The sequence below is a fragment of the Benincasa hispida genome, chromosome 5, assembly GCF_027475165.1.
Source record: "Benincasa hispida cultivar pf3 chromosome 5, pf3_genome.v1.1, whole genome shotgun sequence".
In the NCBI taxonomy this organism is placed as follows: Eukaryota; Viridiplantae; Streptophyta; class Magnoliopsida; order Cucurbitales; family Cucurbitaceae; genus Benincasa; species Benincasa hispida.
The window spans coordinates 38,694,306-38,720,961 of NC_143482.1; the positions used below are offsets into that span (position 1 = coordinate 38,694,306).

Sequence of the window (26,656 nt, forward strand, 5' to 3'; positions counted from 1 at the left end):
AAAAATTATAATTAATATATCAAGTCATTTTGTGTTTTTTTAAAATTTATTTAATATTATCACATTTGTTTTAGAAGATTTAATATTATCATATTTATATTATTGTCTAAATACTAGTAAATATAATATTTATTAAAAAAACAACCTGTTTTGTCATATATTTTTTAGAAACTCCGAAGATATTACTATTACTATTATTATTATTATTATTATTATTATTATTATTATTATTATTATTATTATTATTGTGTGTTCCCCTTCATTACCCAAGTCACAAGAAAGTTCAAAATTCAATTCCATTCAACTACCAAGTGACCCAGGCAATTTCACTCGCCTTCAATCTTTTTCTTGTTCGGTTGGTCCTTGCGAGGAATTTGGGCGGCAATAACACTGAATCACTGATACCCAATACCCATATGCTCCTTCGCCACGCCACGCCTCGCCTCGCCTCGCCTCAATCCTCTCTTTCATTTCAAACTTCGTCTTCATCGCCTTCCTAACCCTTCCATCATCCCCCATTGTCGTCTTTCTTAGACCTTTCTTTTCAAATGCAATGACTTAATTGTTTCCTTCAACTTTGTGTCCATCTCTGTCTTCCCTTTCTTTCTCCAACGAAATTCAGAAGCCCCCTTTGAGATGGGGAAGAAGCGTGTGATGGTACCGGTCGAGAAACTTGATTTAACGGCGGTCAAATATGAGAAAGAGGTCATTCAAGGTGTTATTCTAAAACCCCTTTTTATTTCTTGGATGAATTGTGATTTACTGATCGAAATATGTAGGGTAGAAATGGGTTGAAATTTGATTTTGATTTGGTGGCAGCTCCTCATTTGGCTGGGTTTCTCTTCAAGCTTTTTGTTGGGATCCTCGAAATGCCTGTTATTGGTTCTTTCGTGGTCTCCGTACTGAAGAAGCAGAACAAAATAGAGGAGGTCTTTTGACTTTTTGTTTCTTTTCTTTATCTTCTTTTTGTTTGATTATTTTGAGCTGCTACTTGTGACTGGAGGAGATCATTGAAGTTTCTTTGTACTCTTGTCATTGGCAGTTGTTGCTGAATACAGTGATACCAGAGGCACCTATGTTTAAGCCTGAATTTCCTCCTCAAGGTCCTTTGTTTTTTATTGAATGATACAATCCTAGTTAGTTGCTTACACATTCGGTTTGTTCGTCAAACTTTCAGCAATCTAATCAGTGTCTTTCTTTAGATTGATTGGTTAGGATTATGGAGAGAACCACTCTTGATTCTATCAAAGTGTAATGGATTTTGATTTAGTTGCTAACATGAGCGGAGCTTAGCAGTTAAGTCACAACTTCTTTCTCTTCAGGTTGGAGGCTCAAGTCCCCACCTAAACATTTGTTGAACTTAAAAAATGTATAATAGATTTTGATTTAGATTTCTCTACTGGGAATTGATAATTACCTTACCAATTGTATTTCAACGTTGAGGGTAGTTGAAATGGTGAAATTTTAAATGGACAAGTTGTCATAATTTAACTAGGCCTTTGCATATGATCAACCAATTGAACAACCAAAATGCTTCCGAATAATGTATGATCCTCTCAGCACTGAAATGCTCAATATATATCTTATGAATTTAGAAGAAGAGCCTGTTATATCCATCCTTGATGAAGATGGAAAACCCGAAGACCGAGTAGACATAGCTTTGAATTGTCTTCCGCATTATGATCCCATTGCCCATGTTGAGACAGACCCATCTTCACCATTCAGATATTGGAAAATTCGTGATTATGCACATGCTTATCGGTCAAGGCGTGTGACCCCTTCTACGGTATTCCATAACTAGCTTCTAGTTGCCTGGAGATGTTCATTTGTTGTTAATTCAGGTCACCAACTGAACTAATTAGAATTTTTCCATTACGACATTGTAATAGGTTGCAGAACAAATAATCTCAGTTATACAGGAGTTCAATCACAAAAAACCATCCGCACCTCTATTGATTTCTTTTGATCCTGAGGAAGTCATGAAGCAAGCTGCTGCTTCTACACAGAGGTTTGAGGAAGGTATTGTCTCTTGTTTCTCATCTCCTTTGCACAATTCTGCTATCTTTTGTTCCTTTCCAAGTGATAAGGGATGATTAAGAAAAGATAAGTTGCAATAAATGCTGATTTGCTTTGGTTGTTTAGGGAATCCACTGTCTATATTGGATGGGATATTCATAGCAATCAAGGATGATATCGACTGTTACCCTCATCCAACTAAAGGTTAACAATTTTGAACAGAGCCAAAACTCTTCCACAAAGTCTTGAGATTAAGGTTTTTATTTTATGCTTACAGGTGCATCGACATGGATGCATGAGGTACGCTCTGTGCAAAAGGATGCAGATTCGGTTTCTAGGTTGCGTAGATGCGGTGTAATATTTGTAGGGAAAGCAAATATGCATGAGTTGGGTATGGGTACAACTGGAAATAATCCAAATTATGGGTATGTATTGCTTATCACTCACTTGACAACGTTAATTGATGTTGGAGATGCTTCTGTTTGGTATTATATAAGGCTGTATGCCTGTATCACTATCACTTCAACTGAGAATAAACCATGTTGAGCTCTCTACAAATTGAATGGTGTTGGAGGTTGCATTTTTATTATATGATTGGCAATTGTCGAGCCTTATGATTTCATTGGCTGATTTGGTACTGCAGAACAACGAGAAATCCTCATGCACCTGATAGGTACACAGGAGGGTCGTCTTCAGGTCCTGCAGCAATTGTTGCTTCTGGTATATGTTCCGCTGCACTTGGAACAGATGGTGGAGGTAGGGAACATAATTTCATAATTTTCTTAGATTCTATATTCTTGAGTTTCTGTATTTGACTTTGTTATGTAACAAGGTTGATTCATTCCAATGAAAAGGTTTATTTTCTTCCAGCAAATAAAACTGAAAAGTCATTCGTTATTAGTTCATTGTGAAAATTTTAAGATAATGTATAATGGCAGGTTCGATTCGTATTCCTTCCTCCCTTTGTGGTGTTGTGGGCTTAAAAACAACGTATGGGCGGACAAGTATTAAAGGGTATGCCCTTCAACTAATATATATTAAAGAAATATACTAGGTAAGAAGCAAACCGTTCAAGACACAAGATATGAGCCCGACATGTCATGGATATGGTCAAACATTCATTTCCAAAAATCCAGGACACATCAAGTACACATTTAACTATAAATTATAATATAAAATTTTCAAATATATATTATTTTTATGTATTCTAATATTTCTCAAGCAAAAAGTTTTTTTTAAACTTTACAATGCTTATGGATTTATTATGTCTTATGTCAAACTTTTCCGATACATCCAAACCAACTTATTCAAAATGCTTGAGCTCGGTTTGTTAACCTTTTCTTTCTTTGAACAAGATACAAAGCTTTTCATTTGATAAAAAAGATTAAAGGAAACTGTAAATAACGGAACAAAATTGTAACAAAAAGATGAAGACATTCCAAATAAGACTTATATCTTGTAAATGGTATTTTGCTAGGTTTCATTCAAACCAATTCTAAGTTTAATTGCCGAGGAAATGAGTTGGATGCTTTTCATGTTAGGATTAAAATTATAGTTCAGGATGTAGCCTGTGATGTGATATTATAGACTAATTGGTCCATGCACGTCAAAGGTGAAAATACTCATTATGGGAGCCAAAATCATTGTCCCTAATCACACTGTCTGGGAACTAAGAAGGGAGTAGTAGTGATTAGACCTTTATCCTGATCCTTTTCATCCAAGTGCCTTGGCTTAATTATATATTTTGCTCTATTTCTTACTGTAATGTAGAGATACGTGAATATTTTATTCATGAGTATTACCGTGCTATCCTCAAAACTTTATGACATATATAACTAGGATCTGACTAGATGTGGATTAAATGAACCTTTTCTAAATTATGTGCAAGACAGATGAAACACGTGAAGTCTGAGTCTGTAAGCTATAGAATTTAGAATTTTTGACATAGTATGTTCTCCCAATGTACCTTGTAAATGGTAAAGAGGTCTGAACTTCGATTATTAGGAATGATGGGAGTTGAGGGTATCTCAGTTACCCTTTCTCTTCTCCCTTATTCATGGAGAAACGATGGATCTCAATACTGAACTTTTTCTTTGCAGTTCACTGTGCGATAGTGGGACTGTTGAGATTATTGGACCAATAGCATCGTCGGTGGAAGATATCATGCTAGTGTAAGTTATTCATATTGGATGTCACCATATGTTGTGGCTCATTGGTCTAGTCTAAGCATCTCTATACCTGGTGACATTACAATCACATTGCATTACTCACCAATTATGATAAAAGAGATGAAATAAACGCTCCTAGGATGTTTTTGACGGAACTAACTTTCTTGGAGCAATCTTGATTAAAACTCAATAATCAAATCTGATTTTATTAATGAAGGCCAAGCCTTTAAATAGGGAAGGGAGTACAGGCATGTCTAATAACTAACTAAAGAGGAGGTATGAACTACAATAAGGCTGTAAATTTATCTAAACATAAAAATATATGGAAATTCATAAAATACCCTACATCAGTTTTGAAACTTTAATAGCTAACTATATGACATATTTATTCACTCATTGTTACCATTACTTTCTTTAGTAGCTGGTGCTGCATGCTACTAATTAAGCATAAGCATACTCATCTTTTGATTTTGAACTATATGCTGAGTCGCTGACCATTGTTAATCTTTAGTGTCATGTTGATTGATTGAGAGCGTTACAGTCTTCCCTTTTTATGTCTTATCAGATATGCAGCAATTTTGGGATCCACTTCTGAGGATAAAATCAGCTTGAAACCAGTAAGAATTATAGGCTTGTAAATAAGTAATGATAGAAACTTGAAACCAGCCAAGTTTTGGATTGGTAATTGAATGAATGTACGAACAGCTTGAACTGCCCACTTTTTTCACACTTGCTTAATATCAACCCTCTGACCGTAAGGCTTTGATAAATGGGAAAAAAATGTTCTCTTGGAGTTGGCCTTATTGTATTGTAGGCCTCCCAGGATTGGTAAGTGAGCCATAAACACAATGCAAAGAGTGGGGCCTCTAAATTCACGGTTATCATAGAAAAAAAACAGAGGAACTAATAGGCTGCTATTAATTCACCACCCTTTCCTCCCCAAGTTGTGGATGACCATTGTCTACCGATGAACTGTTGATTAAGATGATCTATTTTTCTTCCATATATAAATTGACAACTTAATCATTGCTGTGCACATTTCTAGGCCCCACCGTGCTTGCCAATTCTATCATCAGATGATAATTTGAATATTTTGGGATCATTACGACTGGGAAAGTACTCGCCGGTAATTTATTTTCTTGTGATCTAGTTGGTTATATTTGATCATTCTATGTATGGGATGTTTTATTGAGCATTTGACTCGTCTCTAACAGTGGTTTAATGACGTACATTCAACTGATATCTCTGAAAAGAGTGAGGACATTCTTGAACTGTTGACGAAAACCCATGGCTGCAAAGTAAGCCCATTGTTTTGATTTCTTTCTTAAGAAATGGCTTATTCAGCTTTAAAATGTATGCTAAGAGCAACATCTTGTCTTTCCCAGCTAATACATGTACTCATCATGCTTACACGTTTTGTATACTTTATATGGAAATTTGCAAGATTGTAGAAGTTGTTGTGCCTGAGCTGCTTGAAATGCGCACTGCTCATCTTGTTTCAATTGGTTCTGAATTTCTTGCTTCAGTGAATCCTGACTGCGAAGATGGGTATGCTATTTTGGCTTTCCGAAACTGGCACCGGAAGATTTATCACATTTCCCGCATCTTAAGAATTCCTGTAAAAGAGATTGAAAATTTCTAAATTTAAACAGTTGTTTCTCAATGAAAAAGAAAAATTAAGATTCAAAAGATTGGATTTCTGTTTCATGAGGTCAGGGTTGCAATTAGCAATAGCACCTTTTTCTCTTCAATTGCAATATAACTTTTCAAACTTGTTTGGGAAATTTATATAAGGTATGCTTCAGAATCCCATCCCCCCAAGTTAACTAGAGCAAAAACGTAGTAGAAGGTTGCTCTTTGTATGCATCCCTTAGAGGATAAACCTTAATGGCATCCACACTTGACACTTTTTCCTTGTTTAGCTTTCCTAAGTGTATGCGCTGACTCTCCTCATTTCGGGCTTTTTTCAAATCAAGATAATATCCAACGATTTTAGCTTTCATATGATGTGGGTATCTATTTTCTTCAGGAAAGGTAAAAAATTGACTTATGACAGTCGTACCAGTTCGGCACTATTTCGGTCATTTACTGCATCAGATTATGTGGCTGCACAGTGCCTTAGGTGAGATAAACTAGGGACCAGAACTATTCATATCTTAAATAATCATTAGTATTTAGTGGTATTTAATTTTCTTACATTTTTTTATATGGATATAAGTATGTATTTTCACAATTATTTTATAACATTTCAGCTTAATTAGTTCTTAGATGTGTTGGCTTTTCCATATTCTGTTTCGTTATGATTCTTTACCCCCTCAAAATGTGAATTATGATGGTATATTTTATTTTAGGCGGAGAATAATGCATCATCACATGGAAATTTTCAAGAAGGTTGATGTAATCGTGACCCCGACAACTGGGTATGTTTCTCTATCTCCACTCCTGTCAGTGAATTGAGTCTGTGGAGTCTGCTTTAATGCACTTGATCATTTAGACTGAAATTGTTACACGGTAGATAATATAAAGGAAAGATGGATCATAATCAACTAGGAAAAAGAACAAACTTCTGTTGTTACAGTATCATGAAAACTTTTTGTAATCAATCCATTGAACGATAGAATTAATATACTCAATTTATTATTATTATTATTATTATTATATTAATATAAATATTATCAATAGTTGGTTTCGTGGTTTACAATAGAGAGGATATACATAAATTGATAATGCAAGGAAATATGAACAAGCACCCCAAATAATTTTCAGAAATACTATATCTACGTCTATTGACATGAATGGAACTAGATACATCCCGGTTTATGTGGAGGATTTTACTGCAGGTTTTCATGAAGAAACCGCACTTGGTATTTCACATCAAGTCTCAATGTTCCTTAGAATCTATATATCTATTGAAATTTGTGAGTTACTAGTGAGACAATCGTCCGTTCATTGTAGAAAGATACCAAACATAATTTATCTCCCTTTGGATAGGATTGGTTGCCACTATAGACTTTGCTTTTAAGTTATATTAATTTTCTTTATCTAAACTGTGTTCCTTTCATTATAACAGCATGACTGCACCACTTATACCTCCCAGTGCTCATAAATATGGCGAGACGGATATGCCGGTTACAGGTTTGTGACCATACTGCAAATTATGGTTTGAGTGTTCTCTGATTACAAGCAACCTTTCAAGAAAACTTTTACCATACATGCCTGATTTTTAAAAGGAAAAAACCAAAATTAAAAACGTCCTTCAAGTCAAACATACCCTTCCTTTTTGGAAAACATTGCATCTAATGAACTTTTTGACTGCATAGATATATTTATTGTTAGATGATATATAATTAAATCTACCTTCACCTATTAGCTTAAGTTTTTGGGCAATTGGTGATTTAAGATGGTATTACAGTAGGTGGTCCAAGAAGGTTTTGTGTTTTAAGCCCTGCAATGTTATTTCCTCTCCATTTAATATTGATTTCCACTTATTGGATTTTCTTCATATTTCAAGCCCACAAGTGGGGGGAAGTGTGAAATGATATACAATTAAATCTACCTTCACCCATCAGCTTAAGCTTTTGGATCAATTGGTGATTTAAGATTTACATATTCTCTTTCATTTTTTTATGGAAAATCTCTACTGGACTATACATATATGATATATCTATATCCATATATACTTTCACTCGCGACAAATTTCATGGCTTGAATAACGTCAGGTTATCTCATGCGGTTCATCACTGCGGCCAATCTTATTGGACTCCCTGCCATTTCTGTCCCAGTGAGTCTTCCCCCAACACCCTATATTTAGTAAATGATTGATTTATGTGCATTTGTTATATTAGAAGTTTGATGGGAGAAATATATTTGGTACGGTCCAGTGACTAGTAATATTCATGTTCTTTTGGGTATTATGCTCTCCGCAATTTTTTAATCTGTTTTTGTAAAGAGAAAAAAAATGCAGGGTAACGTTATGATTGGGGTATTAGTTATAAAGGTTATTACAATGTTGGTTAAAGATGAGTGAAAAGATCCTCCATTTTTCTTCTCTCTAAAAGAAGTGTTTCCTTTTAATGTAGCTTTCATTCGCAAAATATTTGTGATAATCTATAAATTCAGTTTCATGTCCTCCATTTACCAATGTTATTTCTCTTTTCCAATTTGTTTATCTTTCAGATTGGCTATGATAAACAAGGCCTCCCAATAGGCTTGCAACTGATTGGTCGTCCATGGAGTGAAGCTACAATATTACGTTTGGCTTCGGCAATAGAGGTACATATTTCTTATTTCTTGTTTCTCATTTCGTGTTTCTTGTCTTTTTTCTTGAGAAATAAAACAAGAAATGAAAATGTTACTAAACAATCTAAGAGTAACGGTTTCTATTACCTCTTTTTGTCAACTAACAAACTTCTCTTGATTTCCCCAGGAATTATGTGGAAACCCGAAGAGGCCAATATCATTTTATGATGTTCTAAAAGGTTAAAAGACTGAAGAAATTATGCTAAGTTCAGTCATTTCGACCTCGGGAAACTTGATTTGATGGCTTTGAAAGAGAAGAAATAAAAACATTTTTCGCATTGTAAGGATGCATATTTCGCATGAGAAATTGTGTAATTGTAGTTTCCATATGCTTTTAGGTGATTCTGTGGAGAGGGAAAAAAAACCCTTTGATCCAGCAGCCTCTTCCTTACTGGTAAAGAGTATTGAGAGAGCTAAGAATGTGATCATTTACCTTTATATATTAATAATTAAAATTAAGGAACTTCCTTATTGACATCCCTTTTATATATTTGACTTTATTTACATTCTTAAGTTTAATGTAATTCCTATGCTTTTCAAGATTACGCTTTTCAAGATTACATTATTGGTGCAACATTTGATAACTAAAAAATAAAAAATACTAATCATCCTACTAGAGAATTGACAAAGCTTTATTGCCAAGATTACAAGGGTAAAAGTAGGATTAAAATAGGTTAAAAACATATGGGATGCAAGTATACAAGATGGAAATAGAGCACGAGGAAAAATAGGGAGCTAGAACATGAAGAATACTTAAAATAATATTTGTTCACTATAGCGAAAGATTAGAAAACTTTTTGAGAAACTAGATCAAATATTATTTCGACACAATTTTTTAGGGCATTCCTAAAACGGTTCCAAGAACATTTTACACTTTTAGAACTATAAAATATTTCATAACAATTATCTTTTGGTAGAGACTTGCCTAGTGAAGAATTTGAGGGATACTACTAAATTAATGTGCCCTATAGGAAAAGTATCTAAGAGATGCTACTAAAACAATGTGCCCTATATCCTATAAATCATCTTTTTACTCTAAAAAAAAAAAAAAAAAAAAAAAAAAAAAAAAGAATAAAAAGTTGTTATCATGTGGAGGGAGAAGTGTTTGGCTTAAGGAGTTGGAGTTGGGGAGAGCTGAGTTGACTCCACTTCTTGTTTTGTCGAAGGAGTTCGTGTGTTCCACGATTAAAAAACATCCATTTTATGCTTTTATTAATTCCTTACATTGTGGCTCAATGACTTGACAACTCATTAGACTTCACAACTCTACTCTTGGTCTATCCCTCTTGGAATAAGAAGGCAATTTATGATTTTTTTCCTTTTCGTATTTGTAAGATACAACTTTTTTAGTTCAACAAAATTGTAGTGAAAATTCGAACTTCTAACCTTTGTAAGTATATGTATTAATCCGTTGAGCTATGTTTAGATTGACAAACAAGATCATTAAAAAAATAATAATAAAAAAACTATCCACTTTAATCTATTTGTATTAAAATTTCAGGTTGGCAGACACAATCATTAAAAAAAATAAAAAAATAAAAATTATTCACTTTACTCTAATTGTATTAAAATTTTATGTAAATGCGTTAACCCTAAATTAAACTATTTTAGTTATTATTTAACCAAAATATAAAATGATCTTTAAATTTCAGGTAATTTTAATTTATCCATGTTTACAATTTCTCAAATTTACTCTATCCTTACTAAAGTTTCTCAATTAATAATTTTGTTAACATATGCTTTTTTTTTGCTGATGTATATTTTTGTTAATGTTACTTAACACACAAGACATGACTAGTCCTCTAATAATATCCAATTTTTTCTAATAACATGCTCCAAAATATTAATAAAACAATAAATTTATGGCTTAAAGTTTGCAATCATGATGTATAAATATGTAATTCATACCATTTAAAATCTCGTTGATGTGCATCAATGTTGAATTTCATCAAATTACACTCTAAACTTGAATCATTGTTGCAATATATATTATCTTAAATTTGAAGATACGTTGCAACATTTACCATCTGATTAGTTTTCACTTGAAAATAACACACACATGCACTCATATGCATCGGACAGTTTAATATCTATTATATACATTTTAAAGTTTAGAAACTTAATGGCCATAAAATTGAAAGTTTAAAAATTTGTTAAGCACTTCATAAAGTTCAATGACCTATTTTACACAAAACTTGAACGTTTTGGACTTACTAAATATTTTAAAAGTTCAAGAACAAAATAGAGATAAACTTGAAAGTTTAAGGATTAAACGGGAAAATTAAAAGGATATTGTCCTTTTAAAAACTATTTAGGAAAATAAGGTTGTTTTTAAACTATTTGTAAAAATATTGTTTTTTTTTTTTTTTAATAACTCGAGGGTTCAAAATTCGACCAAGGTAGGTCGAATTTTGAACCCTCGACCTTGCCCTTTCTTTCTTTTTTTAATTATTACACATTCCACCTTCTTCTTTCTTTCTTCCTTTCTCATTTTATAAAAACAATTTCTAAAAATATTTTATTATTTTATTTAAACTCTAAAAAGAATAAATTAAAAAAATTAATATCTCATTTATATAAAAATAATTACAAAAATCAATGTGTCCCACAAAACGGATGTCATCGATTTCGAGCTGGTTGTCGTCGTCGACTTCAAACTTGAGGTTGCTCGGGTTCTTCTTGATGTTGCTCTGGTACCTCTGCAGGCGCTTCATAATATAAATATTCATTATGCTCTCCACGACCCCGACCATGTCCATGCATGTATGAAGACGAAGGACCAGCCTTTGAGTCATGATATCCTGAACCAAATGTTGGCATCATCATCATTAGACTAACATAATCAGTTTGACTCTGCGTCTGTATCATAAGGGGAAACTCTTCCACATTATGTGCAACCTCATCAAACTCATCCTCTTCCCGAACAGGTCCTCTACGTCTAGGAGCTGGTGGAGGAACAATAGGTGTATTATACATATAATGAATTTCCTCCATATAGCTTTGGTTGTCACTACATATAGCAAGCTTGGTTTGGATCATTTGCAACCTCAACATACGTTGATAATTTGTAGTAGTCCTCAATAAAATCTTCATAGTTCATGTTAAAATGTGAGCAAACGACCATAAAATGCGAGCATGGAATACCAAATGCTTGCCACTTGTTACATGAACAGTACCGCTCGGACCTGTTTAGCCTCAATATTTGAACGTTTCCTCCTTTGGCATTGAGACTATGACGTTCGGTCTTCACATGAAATACACCTTCATACCAATCGTATGATTGTACTTCATGTTTACTAGATCGTGCAGTCCATTTATTTATTTTCTCGTGTGCGTACCTGCATTTTTACCCCACTTAGTATTATAAAATATGTTTGAAATAAATTATTAATAAAAAAAATATATAAAAAATAATATTACTGGGTGTATTTATCTTGAGCTCCAATGCATCCCTTATTTCTTCTCTTCTTTTCTCGAAATAGTTCATGCATTTGAAGAATGTTATCTGAGCAAGAGCATTTATAGACAACATTCGAGCTCCTTTGAGGACTCCATTTATGCACTCTGATAGATTTGTCGTCATCCACCCATATCTGAATCCTCCATCATGTGCTTGAGTCCATTGCTCTAAACTAATGTAAAAAAACTTAGACAGCTCCGATTTATTCTTTTGATATCTTCAATTTTTTTGTTGAACTTTCGAATTTGAAACTGACACCCGGCACGATAAACATAATTTTTCAATGAATTAAATTTATACTTTTTATTGAAGTTGCTGACGATATGTCGTAAGCAGAAACGATGGTGACATTTCGGTCCCATCCAACCATTTGCTGGGTTGTTCACTGCTGCAATTATACCAGCATGTCGATTTGAAATTAAACACACCTCTTCGTGTGTTACAATTTCTCTCAGGTGTTTCAGGAACCATCCCCACGAGTCTGCGGACTCTTCATCAACAACAACAAACGTAAGTGGAAAAAGATGGCCGTTCGAGTTAATTGATGTAGCAATCAACAGTTTTCCTCTACATTTGCCGTACAAATGTGTACCATCTATCTGAATTATCGGCCGATATTTATTAAAACCTTCTATACAAGGACTAAATGCCCAAAATACAAAAGTTAGAATAACATGGCCTTCAGTAAGCGTTTCTTTAACTCTCCCCTCTACACGTGTTCCGGGATTGGTCTGTTTAACCATATATAACCACCTGGGCAACAATTTGTAAGACTCATCCCAATCACCGAACACTTTAGCCAACGCTTTTCTTTTTCCCTCCCATACCCTATGGTAAGGAACATGATATCCAAACTTTGATTTGATGTCGAACTGCAGTTGTGCCACACTGATAGATGGTTTTTCTCTTACGGCGTCACAGAACTCCAGTGCAATCATTGATGAATCCAATTGCACGTGACTTTGACTTAGTTCTGAATAAAAACATGTATGCTGTTCATCATACTTAGTGATCTCGAACAAGCCATGCAATTTTTTCTTTATTGCACGAAGTCTCCACTTGCAACCTTTCTCCCACTTCTTACAACGAATTGTCCAAATTGTCGGAGTAGATTCAACAACCTCATATGGTGCATGACACTTTATTGCAAAACATTTGACCGCGTGTTGTAGCATTTCCTTGTCTTGAAAAATCATCCCTTTATACAATTGAGTATTGTCAACGTCCACAGAAGCTACAATTGGGTCATATTCTCGAATACTATCCAGTACATTCATATCCAAATCATTGAATGTATCTGAAAGCATCTCATGTTCACGACCATCGAAATCCAACTCTTCAAATTCGTCATCCATTTCTGTTCTGAAGTCTCTGTACAGGTTGTTAGTCGCCATATCTTCATTATTACATGGCGATGCTACTGACTCCCGATCAGGATCGATACATTGAGTTGGATCTTCAAACTGGTTAAATGATGTATTAGGATCCACCCCTATCCTATTTACATTTACGTACAAATGCACTAGATTTGGTAGTGGCATTGTTATTGAGAACATCAAGTTCATAGCTTGTGCATTCGAAATAGGGAATGACATAAACCTTATTGATTCTGATGGTTCTAGGTTAAGATATCTACATATTGTTTCTATTTGATTTGCTCCTATATCTATACTAAGTAACATCCCAACCATTTCAATGAATTGTTCAAATACAATTCCACTGTTCACATTTATGGTAAAATTCCCACTTGGTGGTTGGTCATACTCAACTCCATCAATACCATCAATCATATTATCATTTGTAAACAACAAAAATCCTAAGCATTTGCCTGCCATTTTCTAAAAAAAAAAAAAAAAAAAAAGGTAAACATCAATTTTTTGTATTATACTTTTTATAAGAAGTATATTAAAAAATATTAATTTTTTTAGTTTATAAACATGAACTTTTTAAGTTTTATGAACATCAACTTTTTAAACATAACAATAAATTAAACTTTTTATAATTATTTTTAAACATAGCAGTAAATTAAACTTTTTATAACTATTTTTAAAAATAACAACAAATTAAACTTTTCAAATTAAAATGAGGTAAACTTTTTAAAACTATTTTTTCGAATTTAATACAAAATAAAAAATTAAATTAAATTAAACTTTTTCAAACTATTTTAAATTATATTTTCAAAGTTAATACATGAAAATATCAACTTATCACAATAAACATAACAACAATAATTTTCATATGAATAAACTAAAATTTTCAAACTGTATTAAACTTTTGAAACTATACTAAACTTGTTAACTATCAAAATAATTTTGTATTAAACTATAAATATCAACTTCTTAAACATAACAATAAACTAAATATTTTAACACTATAAACATCAAAGTTAATACTAAATAAATCAAATATCATAAGAATAAACTAAAATTTTCAAATATCATAAGTTCAACTCACAGATTCGATGGTAGTTCTCTTTTTTTCATTCAAAGTGACAACGTTTACCATTTTTTCCTATTATTTGTTATCTAACAACAATTACAAAAAATTAAAAAAAAAATTAGAATCTATAAAAAAATAATAATATAAGAACAAAAATAAAATTTATAATTATTCTTAAAAAAATAAAAATTTAGTAGAGTAACGAACCAGTATAGTTGTGTGAGAATAATTTGTATTAAACAAAATACAAGAAGAGAAATGGAAATGGAAATGGGAGGAGAGGAAGATGGTTTCAAAGGCTTATTTTCGAAGGCAGTGGGGGCGGTGAGCTATGAAGGGGCAGTGAACAAATCAAGGGGAGAGGAGTGAGCAAAATCAAGGGCAGTGAGCTATCGAGGGAGTGAGTGAGCAAAAATTTTCGAGGGAGTGAGTGAGAAAAAATGAAGAGGATGTGGGTTTAAAAGAATGTAGGTTAAGTGTTGAACACTCGACCCACGAGTTTGGGGTGGTTGAAGAGGCATTAAGACTATGGTAGAGCGACATGAATGCGTCAATGCATGTAGGGAATCGGAGCAAGGGAATCAGATCAGTGGCGGGCATAGGGAGCATGCATGCAGTTGGTCAATGCATGCAGGGAATCGCGCAGGGGAATCGGAGCAAGGGCAGCATGGTGATAGAACCTCACACCTTTTTTTTAATTTACTTGATAATAAAATCAAGGTTGACCATATTTTTTCAGACTTATTCAATTATAGTCAATTTTAATATATGCACTTTCATTAAACTTACTCAATTATAGTTATTAGTTGTAACAAAATTATGTTATTGTTGTTATTTTTTCATGAGTGATTATTAGCTTTTTTTCTCATTGGTCGTGTATGTATATATATATATATCTATATATTTCTATGAAAAGTAAATAAAGTGAAGACAATTATGAGCGAGATCCTCATCATGAGCGAGATTAAGCATTTCTTTAACAAACTGTCTTCCTAGCGATGCTCACCTTACCAGTGAGATTCAACCCACATTTCTAGCGAGATTCCCTTCTAGAGCGAGATCTCCATCACAAAATTAGCGAGATTTTCTTTTAGAGCGAGATCCTCATCACAAAATTAACAAGATTTCCTTCACTTACTTATCTTCCTTGTCGAGAGTTGAAGTTTCGACTTATGTATGTCAAAACTTCAACCTTCGACAACTCTATCATCACAAAATTAGCGAGATTTCCTTCACCCACTTATCTTCCTTGTCGAGGGTTGAAGTTTCGACTTATGTATATCGAAACTTCAACCTTCGACAACCCTAGCATCACAAAATTAGCGAGATTTCCTTCTAGAGCGAGATTCTCATCACAAAATTAGCGAGATTTCCTTCACCCACTTATCTTCCTTGTCGAGGGTTGAAGTTTCGACTTATGTATGTCGAAACTTCAACTTTCGACAACCTCTAATATACATATTGTTTCCAAGTTTTTCTTTGTTTGTCGAGTTCTCAACGCTCGACCTCTACATTAATCGAATCCTCAACCCTCGACTTCTAGCCTCGAACTCCCAAAACAACAATATTTCTCTAATAAGTTTCAAAACAACAATATTTCTCTAATAAGTTTTGAAAACAACCATATTAATATGAAAGGTCCAGATTAAACCTTTAATTTAACCTACTTTGTAGTAAAATTAGTGGGTGCATTAGCATAAATTAAGTAGACATTAGAAATTAGAATTATTTTTAGTACAACAATGGATGTATTGGAGATTTGAACTTTTGACACACTTACGTCCATTACTAGGGACCAGCAAAAATTATAAAATGTAATTAAGTATAAACTTTAAATTTGATGAAATTAAAAGTTTAGGGTAAAAATTATACCACTTAACTCAGATTTTTTTTTTTAAATGGAATTTAATGGATAGATACAGTAAATGACCAAAAGTGTTGCTCGTTTGATAACGTTCCCATTTCCTATTTCTAGTTTCCTATTTTTTGTTTTTTGTTTTTGTTTTATTTTTTAGAACAAGAAACATGACTATGGTTGATAAGTATTCCTGTTTTTTGTTTCTTAAGAAAAAGAAATAGAAATAGAAATAGAATTTTTTTATAACTATTTCTCGTTTCTTTTTTTTTTTCTTTTGTTCATTTTTTTGTAACAATATAATATATATAAAAAAGATATGTCATACATTAAACATCGAAAAAGATATTATCAAAAGTTTATGTCATCTAATACAAGTAAGTCTCGATAACAACTAAATATAATAAAAAGTTGTATCATATCCTTTATATGTTGTCTAAATTTGATCAGCACTATCATCTGGTCATTTGTTTTAAATGATGTCAAGTCAAATCCAACTTAATTATATAATTATGTAAATGTCATGGTCGTAGAATATTAATATTAAGCTAATTGAATATCTAAATCAGCAAAATTTGTATTTTAGTACTCAAAAGTTGAAATTTATATAAAAAAAATTAATGTACAAAATAAAAATTAAAATAACATATAAATCTAAATATTGAAGAATTTTAAATTTTAAAATTAATAAATATAAATATAGCAGTAAATATAAAATTTAGTAAAAAGATAAATAAAATATAAAAGATGGAAACAAATATAAAAGAAAAAACAAAAAAAAACCATAAAGTGTGGGAGTTGAAATTTGAAATATAAAGAAAATAATATACATATTGGAATTTAAAATAATATATAAATCTAAATATTGGAGAAGTTAAAAATTAAGATTAAAATAAAATATAAATATTGAAGAATATTTTTATAAAGAAAAAATTAATAAAGAAAAAATAAAAATAAAAATATAATGAAAAAAACAGATTCTTCAAAAAATAAAAATAAAAATCGAAAATGTCCCTTCAAGTGAATTTGAATCCATGATTGGCAAAGAGAAGTCAATTACTATGCGTACCTGATACCAATAAACCAAAAACTGATCATAATTATCGGTAGAAACGGTGAAATTGAAATAGAAACAGGTAGTCATTTTTAAAAATGTTTTTTTTAAAGTTAGAAATAAAAAATAGAAACACTTATTAAATAAGTTCGTTTCTTAACAAATGAAAAACAAAAACATAATAGTTATTAAATAAATTCGTTTCTTAAAAAATGAAAAACAAAAACCAAACGAAAAACAAAAACATAATAGTTATTAAATAAATTCGTTTCTTAAAAAATGAAAAACAAAAACATAATAGTTATTAAATAAGTTTGTTTCTTAAAAAATGAAAAACAAAAACAGAAAATGTTGTCCTTATAAAAATAATACCATTTCTGAAACCAAAAAGGAAGAACAATCAAAGTTCTTTATGTTTTATTATTCTCAAAAAAAAAAAAAAAAAAAAAATGGAGGTTCTGTATAGAAACTCTTTACTAACTCGCCGGATCAACCACTGATTCAGTTTTCTTTCTCCTTCAATCCACCGCCATAAATGAAGCTCTGCAATGCATCGTAAACTCATCCGACCCCTCTTCCAATGGATGATCCTTCTTCCCCTCTTGATCCTCTTTCTCTACTCCTTAACCGTGTCTCTTCACGCACCCACTTCGCCATCTCCGCAAATAAAAAAGATTTCTGCATCGCCCACATGCAATCTCTTCAAGGGCCAGTGGATTCGAGACCCCAATCGCCGACCCATTTATGATGAGACTTGCCCATTTCATAGAAACGCCTGGAATTGCTTGAGGAACCAAAGAGAGAATATGGGTATAATCAATTCGTGGAAATGGGTGCCTCAAACCTGCGACTTGCCCCGGATTGATCCTTTCAGATTTCTGGATCTAATGAAAAACAGGAATATTGGGTTTGTTGGTGATTCTTTGAATGAGAATTTCTTGACTTCGTTTTTGTGTAGTCTTAGAGTGGCTGATTTGGGTGTAAAGAAGTGGAAGAGGAAAGGGGCTTGGAAGGGTGCTTATTTTCCAAAGTTCAATGTGACGGTTGCTTATCATCGTGCAGTGTTGCTCGCCAAATACAAGTATGATTTGTAGCTTTTCTTTGCTAATCTTGCGACTTACCATTCCCAGCTTGAAATGGGAAGTAGCTTTTGGTGGTTAGAATGTTTAGACTTTTTTGTGGTCTAAGTTAGCTCAACGATTAGAACTTCAGAAGTAAGATTTCTAAGTTAGCAACCATGAATTACTTAATTCTGTAATATGACTTTGTAAGAGGATCTTTGGTTCAAATTTATTTGCAAATTTTTTAGGAGCGGTTTGAGACGTTGAGTTGACTATTATAATCAGTGATTATTATTTTCTGTGTTTGTGGTACAGATTATTTTAGTTTGGGGTACAAATGAGAGAAAGTGGATACAATATAGTAAAAACGGTAGACAATAAGAGTTCTCAAATAGTTTTATTGTAGCTAAGTAAATACTGTAGCAATGAGGTTTTCAAATAGTTTTAGCTAAGTGTAGGTTATAATAATCGGGAACTTCCATTATTATAGTGGGAGGCCCAAACCAAGACAAGTTGGGACCAAACGCCCCCTTTAGTATCTTGGATCCCTCTAATGATGTTTCCTCTAATCTTGTTTTTGAGAGGGGTACATTTCAGCAATGTGGTGAGTTTTGTGGTTGTAGAGAGTTTTGCAATATATGAGAAAGTTTAGATTAGTCAAGATGTAGGCTTACTTAGGGAGTATAAATATCAAACCTGATGGTTTTCTTTCTTATTTTGCTGATTTATGGACTGCAGTGTAGGTTAAGCTATGATGTGCAATCATTTTTAGTTCAAGGGGATATGATATCTTATCCACTTCAGTATTACTTACACAATATGTTTGTTTCAAATAATCAAATTCTTATGTTTCTATTAAAGAAAATTATTATATGAAACGTACTATAACTTCAATATCATGTCACATTTACCACTTAGTTCTCAAAATTTACTTTTGCGCTGTCTAAACAATGTTATATCTTTAACAGATTATTTATCAAAATCGGATGTGGTTATAGCAATGTATCATTTGTTGAAAGAAAAAAAGTTTCCAACTTTGAACCAAAGAAATAGTCCGTTTGTGGAATTAAATCCTGACAAGTCTATTTGGTTTGTTTTATTTCCTTCGCATGAATAGTTATATTTATTCTTATGTTCTTGTAACTGATTAAACAAAGGTGGCAGCCAAAATATTCTGCTTCTGATGACCAAAGTCAATCAGAAGGAGTATACAGAGTGGATGTTGATATTCCTGCAGATGATTGGGCAAACATCACCAACTTCTACGATGTTCTTGTGTTTAACACTGGCCATTGGTAATTTCTTTTTCCCTTTTAAGCAATATGACAGTTAAACACAAATTTTCCAATGCCTTCATTGCACTGCTTTTATATGTTAGATACTAAATAGTCTATGTGAGTGAGTGATTATGTTGGAAGGTTATGTAATTTGATGGTTGGAGGTTGGAGGTTTATAGATAGAGGGGCAGCATTTTATTGACATTGGGCTCAAGAGAGGAAACTGAGTTGCTTGAAGTACTAAGATCGTATCATTGTATTCCATTATTATTTTGGCTATTAAGGCGAGTCTGGGTTTTCTGGTTTTTATTGTTGTTGTATGAGTATTAGGGATGCAGGGTATAATTTAAAGTGAAATTAAGGTACATTATTCGGAGAAATGCCAGCGCTGTTGTAACTTTAATTAAGGCATTTTAGAAAGGTTGAGAGTCCTTGGGTGACGTGTTGTCCCCCCTTATTTCTATCTCTGCGTAAAGATTTTTGTAATTACCCTTTAGACTTTATTTTGTTCGACTGGAGCTTCTTTCCAGCAAGCATGTAGTTGTTCGATATGGTTGGGCTTAGAAGTCAGATTGGCAGCAGCCGTTTTCCTTAGACATTCATGGCGTCCTGTGAGTCCACTAGTATATGATTTTGATTTTCGTTTTAGGTAAAGCATAGAAGCAAAATAAGCTTTCAAGATGTGTAGTTGATTAACAGAGTTTGAACTCTTGGAATGTGGAAGCACTGTTGTTGGGACATTGGGTTTTAGTATCATAGGGAGATTAAGGAACAAGCTCGCCTAAAATTTAGAAAGTAATCGTTTGAAACGTGAGTTAGATACTATGACGTGAGATTAAGATAAACCAAGATCTTATTCTTGCAAGTCGTTCTTTGGCCACTACATGTAATGGTAGGGGGGGTTATCCTGTGCAAGGGAAGCCCAGACTCATGTAAATTGATGTCTTGTGTGATTTCTTAACATTATTTTTAGATAATAAATTTTTAAACTGAATTTTTCCAAGTCTTCTCGGCTGTATATAATTTTCTTTACGTATTTTCTTAAAAGAAGAAGCCACACTTTCATTTAGAGGAACAGAAGGGAGAAATTAACCCAGTGATGTGTTCTTCCTTTGGTAGCTCGTCCTTGACTAACTTAAAACGTGTACTAACCTAGTTCAAGTGTGCACCATGTAAAAGCTAAAAATCGCTTTCAACTCTTTAGTTGCCATTTTTCTATCTCACAAGGTATAATTTCTTACCAGGTGGGGTTATGATAAGTTCCCAAAAGAGAAACCTCTAGTTTTTTATCGTGCTGGTCAACCGATACTTCCAGCTCTCGAGATGATGGATGGACTCAAACTTGTTCTTAAACTTATGGTCTCCCGCATACAAAAAGAAATTCCTGGCAAGACACTTAAGTTTTGGCGTCTACAATCCCCTAGACATTTTTATGGTGGTGAATGGAATCAAAATGGCAGCTGCTTATTCAATGAACCCCTTGAAGAATCTCAGGTGAGCAAACCTTTTCCTTTCAGTTAAAATTTGGGCCCTCTTTTAACTTTCCTCTTCCACAAGGTGATTGAGTAATAATACCTGGACAGCTAGACATTTGGTTTGATCCAAGCAACAATGGGGTGAATAGAGAAGCAAGAACAATAAATCGCCTCATCAACGAGGCAATACGTGACTCGGATATTGAGGTTCTTGATCTCACTCACTTGAGTGAGTTCAGAGCAGATGCTCATCCAGCCATTTGGTTGGGAAGAAAAGATGCAGTAGCTGTTTGGGGACAGGACTGCATGCATTGGTGCTTACCAGGAGTTCCAGATACATGGGTTGATATTTTGTCCGAACTCATCAGTCATCACTTAAAGACGAGATAATTGACGATAAGAATAAGAATATGTTCGAGTTCGAGTTCGAGATGTTTGCAGATTTCCCATGAAGATCCTCCGAACGATATACTCATTCAAATTGAAGTTCTGGTTCTTGAACATTAAGACATTGACAAGATAAAAGACAAGCATAGCTTAGTATAAACCAAGGGCAGTTTTGTGAGAGCCATTCTAATGGAACAGCACTGTACTGCTTTCTGTAGGGAAGTAATCTGATAATGATGATTTTTCTAGAAAAAGTACAATGAAAAGTTGAGTTTCTTTTCTTCCTCTATTGTCTCACTCGCACCAAATGATTCTTACCAGATTATAGGTATCATTGGCAGGGTAATTTCTTCATTGTTGCTAATCAATCTATACTCTATTTCAAATATTGTTATCCAATTCAGAACTTTCTTTTACAAAGTTTTGGCCTTTCTTGAGTTGGGATGTTTCAAGAATTTTGTAACTGTCGACTTCAATCGACCAAGCAAAGTATCCCAAAACTTGTTTATCAGATTAAGAATTTAGGAGATGATCTGAACAATGATTAAAAGGCAACATCAGCAACATGTTTTCACCAAGTTTCCTTTATATTACAGAAAACAATAAATCGACTGCAATTGTGAAATTTTCTCTATAATCTCTCATTTCAATACATATTCTGCTACTCGCATCTTCGGGCAATTTGCCGCACAAAATACAATGGAACAGAAACTGAACCGTCAACCGTGTAAGGTTACAAGCAGTCACAAGCCATGAATGCTGTAACTGAAAGAATATCAACAAAACCATTCAAAACAATGGGACCTACTTCTGGCCACGTTCAACTTTTGCTCTAATCTTCTCTTCCAATACGGACAAATCTGTCTCAAGATCAAACATTCTGTTAATAGCATGCATATTCTGAAGTATCTCATCCAACGTCCGGCTATCATTGCCATCACATCTTAAGTGCTGTATTGGACCATGAAGTAGTTTGTTAGCTATACCCAAGCTAAGATCATTGATGGCCACTTTCTTTTTCTTTGGGATGTCTTCACCCATCTTAGACAAACATTTGTCTAGTTCAGCAGCCCTGATCCTCTCAACATAAGCTCTAAACTTCTTGATGGTAGGAACAGTTTCAAGGGAATCCTTCCAGGCTTCAAATTTGTTTATTTCTTCTGCAATTATCGATTGAGCATCCTGAACTTTCCGTAACCTATCCTCCTTATTAGCAGCCACAACTTCCTTGAGATCATCCACATTGAAGACAGACACGCTCTCAAGATCTGATACACATGGCTCGACATTCCTCGGAACTGATATATCAACAAATAAACGTATTCCTGTTTCTGTACATGTAGGGGGTAGCATAGCTACATGCTCCTTCGTAAATAAGGGCGTTTTTGAAGCAGTGCACGTGAAGATGACATCTACCTCTGCAGCACATGCTAAAATCTCTGAGAGGGGTTTGTAGATTATCTCAACATCTTTGAGTTCCTTGCTTAGAGCATCAACACTGTCCTGAGTTCTGTTCACAACCACCATCTTCCTACATCCTTTTGCGACCAAGTGTTTGATCACAAGTTTCCCCATTTTTCCTGCACCAACTACCATCACTTTTGCAGTAGCATATGAAGATTCTGGAAGTTTCTTCTGTGCAAGCTCCACAGCAGCTGAACTGACAGAAACCGACCCCGAGGAAATGTTGGTCTCAGTTCTAACCCGCTTTCCGACACTGATTGCATGCTTGAACAACCCACTAATTTTTCTGTCAAAACCAGCTACACCTTGTCCTGTTTTAACAACATGTTTCACCTGAGCAAGAATTTGACCTTCTCCAAGCACAAGAGAGTCAAGACCCGCAGAAACTTCAAATAGGTGTTGAGTTGCATCATTATTGTATAATAGAACCCTATGCTTACAAAGCTCTAAAATAGGAATTCCACTTCTCTGCCAGATGAAAAGAATAAGAAAATTAGAAACATTGACTTAGAAAGTGATATTGATCGAAACAATATGTATATATGTAATTATACTACACACCTTGGACATCCATTCTGTCACTTCTTTAACCCCACGATGTTGCGACAATGCTACAACATAAATCTCAATCCGATTACAAGTACTAAGAACAGCAGCTTCTTCTATATGGTTTAGAGAACAGAGTTCACCAATGGCCTGAGGCCATTGAGCTTCTGGAATGGCAAGTTTCTCACGCAACTCTACTGGTGCAGTGTGAACATTAAGACCAATCACCACAATACTGCTCCTTTCTCTTGTATATCCTGTTCAAATGAAAAAAAGGTAACAACAATTAGCTCCCTCTACATCTTTCAGAGCTTCCCATGACCAAAATTGCTTCCACTGTGAATTTAAACCATTCTTGGGAAGAAAAAGAAAAATATAGTTAAAACACAGAAGTTCCAGAAAGCTCAGGAATTTCGTGCGTTTCCATAATCAAAAGGTACAACAAACAACGAGTTGCTATCGAGATTAACACACATCTGAAATAACCACCGACCAAAATATTCCAATCAAACTATTAATTCATTGCAAAAGAAAATCTGAGCAAATCTATACCATATGCAGAAGACGTTTTAAGCAAATGAGCATTCAATACAAACACACACATCATCTTAACAAATCTGAAATTCAAACACTCACTATTAACTGAAGATGTCTTAAGCAATTCAAGAGCCGAAGGAGCAAGTGCATTCGAACCAATCAGATCGCTTCGAACCGAGGTGGAATTGGGATCGATCTCGCACCTAGGACCCCAAGAACCTTCCCTCTTCAACACAAGTCTGTTACCCTTAAAGGGCTTGAAGAACACACGCACCGGAGAAGAATACGACGTTGAAGGAGCAATAAATTCAACACTCGGACGGACAAAGCACGTCATCAAACCCCCCACAGCCGCCGCCATTGGCAGAAACAAGAAAACCAAAAAATGCAGCTCCTAATCTGAAAAACCCCTCACCAGATCAAATCGAACAGGAAAGCGCAATGCGAAACCGCATCGGCCGGGGATGGGGCTCGCCTTATATATGTATATACTCCTTCGACGAAATGAATCGATGGTTTGACGCGAGAAATTCAAAGGATCATCTTTTTCATTTCTGAAATTCTATAATGGAGAAAGATTCAAAGATGGGGTTTGGTATTTGGTGCGGAAAGTTTGACCAAAGAAAGGGACACACGTTTTGGTAGAGCTGATGGGTCCAATGGCGGCAGCCATATGGCCGGAAAGGAAAGTTCACAGCTGGGCAGGTAAATTATAAATTATGCCCTAATTTACATTCGTTGACAAAAGAAAAATGTGCCCTAATTTTATATTTGATTGTTTAATCAAGAAAGAGTCTAATCACATCAAGAATATTTATGCTTTCACACTCTTGACTAATGAGAATGAAGGCTTTGGATAAAAAAAGATGGGAATTTGGGTCATGTTTACTTCTTTTTGTAAACATTTTATTAAGTTTGTTGTCAAGTGTTTTGTAATTGTAAGCAAATATAGGCTCCATTATAAAATGAATAATCAAGAAATATAATACTAATATGGAGAAAAGGGTCATCAATCTAATTACATTTGATTATTACGTGGGACCCACATCTCCTCTTTTACCAATTTTCCATTATTTATCCTTTTTTATTTACGATTGTGTCAATATGTAGTAAACACAATTAAAGAAATCTCATCCCTTTTCGATTGACGGTCATTACAATTGATACATGAATGTAAACTCATTACGATTGTGGCAATTTTGATTAAAAATTAGGTCACTTTGCATGAGAGAATGAAAAATGGTCTAATTTGAGTTTATTCTAATTGGACCATCAATCGAAGTGGGCCTCAATTGAAAACTAGTGTGATTGTGATTGTTGGTGTTTACTCATCTAATTTTTAAAAAACAATATGATTGTGATTCAGTTTGTTTATTTCAAATCATTAATCCAAAGGTGGAACAAAAATGATAAAACCACCCTCATCACACCATTTCTGATCGACAACATCGAACACGACCATTTACCCCATTTCAAACAATTTTTCGATCGTTTTAATGCATTCTTCCTTACTTCCTCACGATTTATCTTATGATTCCCATTTTTCAGTGTTCATCGATCATTTGTTCGCTCGTTCGCATGTAAGTGTAATATATTCTGCCTTTTACTTTGATTTTTTACATCGTTTCGATCGGCAATCGTCTTCTTTTTCTTGCAGTGAGGCTGAGGGGTTGGGGTTTGCATATTTTTTTTTTGTTTGTTTTGGTGAATAACCAAAACACACTCCAAAAGTGCATTTTTTAGGCTTAGAATTTGGTTAACTTTATACTTAATTTGTGATCTTTGATGCTTTTTATGTTTAATTGTAAGAAATTGAGCAATTGGACCGGAACAAGCAATTTCGAGGATGAAATGACCAAAATGTCTATGCATCGAGCATAATTACCCTCTCAAGAGCACAATGCTACGCTGAAAGGCAATAGCTAAAGATTCACCAAAGCATAACAAATGTTGTCCACAGTGTAGCTACGCTACGAACTTTGACAGACAAAACACGTGCGTCTCTTCCAAAGAATGTAACACATCAATATAATTATGCTGCATTTTACACAACGATAAATAAAAGCTAGTGTGATTACACTGCGGACGCTGCTTATAAAATAAGTCTGTTGCTGACTAGAATGAGGAGGATGTTTTTAGGGTTTTGGTTAGAGTTTGTCAAGACCTCCACGGGGAGTCGATTCCTAGACAGAGGCGACATCTTGATGAAGGGTTTGGAATACCCCGAAGAGAAAGCATATGAATATGTGTGTCTTGATTTTCATTTTACCGAACATATAAAACTTAGAGGATAGAAACATGGATAAACTAAATTAATTAAGCATGTTTTCTCTATTATAAATTTCAAAGAGGAGAAGGGATCAAGACTCACCTTTGAAGAACATAGTATTGTTGCTTCCTCTCTGACACGGCACGAACTTGAGCAAAACTTCTCAGAGTGAACAGCAACCCAAAACGTACAATAGCAATAGCATACCACCACAACATCTTCCTTGTTATTTTCAAGGATGAGGAATAATCAGAGAGGTGTAGGCTTTTGATCTTTCACTTTGGTAAGGGAGATTTTGCTTTGTGCGAGAAAAATTTCACACAGAGAACACTAACACACACAAAGAGTT

At 34.0% G+C, this 26,656-nt stretch overlaps 3 protein-coding genes across 4 annotated transcripts; 2 read left to right on the forward strand and 1 right to left on the reverse strand.

The window, feature by feature from the left end:
• The first annotated feature begins 264 nt into the window (after positions 1–264).
• FAAH (fatty acid amide hydrolase) lies at positions 265–8,960 on the forward strand. The gene is made up of 20 exons (XM_039031015.2): positions 265–715; positions 820–929; positions 1,043–1,103; positions 1,596–1,786; positions 1,890–2,019; positions 2,143–2,220; positions 2,294–2,441; positions 2,660–2,772; positions 2,955–3,030; positions 4,116–4,187; positions 4,750–4,801; positions 5,230–5,310; positions 5,399–5,482; positions 5,629–5,732; positions 6,214–6,306; positions 6,536–6,604; positions 7,255–7,319; positions 7,904–7,965; positions 8,361–8,456; positions 8,611–8,960. The coding sequence occupies exons 1-20, from the start codon at positions 637–639 to the stop codon at positions 8,665–8,667; spliced, it is 1,821 nt and encodes a 606-aa protein (XP_038886943.1). The 5' UTR covers positions 265–636; the 3' UTR covers positions 8,668–8,960.
• An 8,661-nt stretch (positions 8,961–17,621) lies between these two features.
• On the forward strand, positions 17,622–21,911 carry TBL12 (trichome birefringence-like protein (DUF828)). 2 transcript variants are annotated; one of them, XM_039031836.2, is made up of 4 exons: positions 17,622–18,372; positions 19,510–19,647; positions 20,874–21,123; positions 21,213–21,911. In XM_039031836.2, exons 1-4 carry the CDS (start codon positions 17,840–17,842, stop codon positions 21,492–21,494), a joined length of 1,203 nt encoding a protein of 400 aa, XP_038887764.1. In that variant the 5' UTR covers positions 17,622–17,839; the 3' UTR covers positions 21,495–21,911. The 2 variants fall into 2 exon arrangements, with proteins under 2 accessions (XP_038887764.1, XP_090170142.1); XM_090314016.1 differs by having other exon boundaries at positions 17,652–18,372; positions 21,187–21,911.
• A 148-nt stretch (positions 21,912–22,059) lies between these two features.
• On the reverse strand, positions 22,060–24,794 carry LOC120077796 (glutamyl-tRNA reductase 2, chloroplastic). Its single transcript, XM_039031835.2, has 3 exons — positions 24,138–24,794; positions 23,517–23,758; positions 22,060–23,423 (listed from the first exon to the last, which is right to left on the reverse strand). Exons 1-3 carry the CDS (start codon positions 24,397–24,399, stop codon positions 22,296–22,298), a joined length of 1,632 nt encoding a protein of 543 aa, XP_038887763.1. The 5' UTR covers positions 24,400–24,794; the 3' UTR covers positions 22,060–22,295.
• Between the last annotated feature and the right edge of the window lie 1,862 nt (positions 24,795–26,656).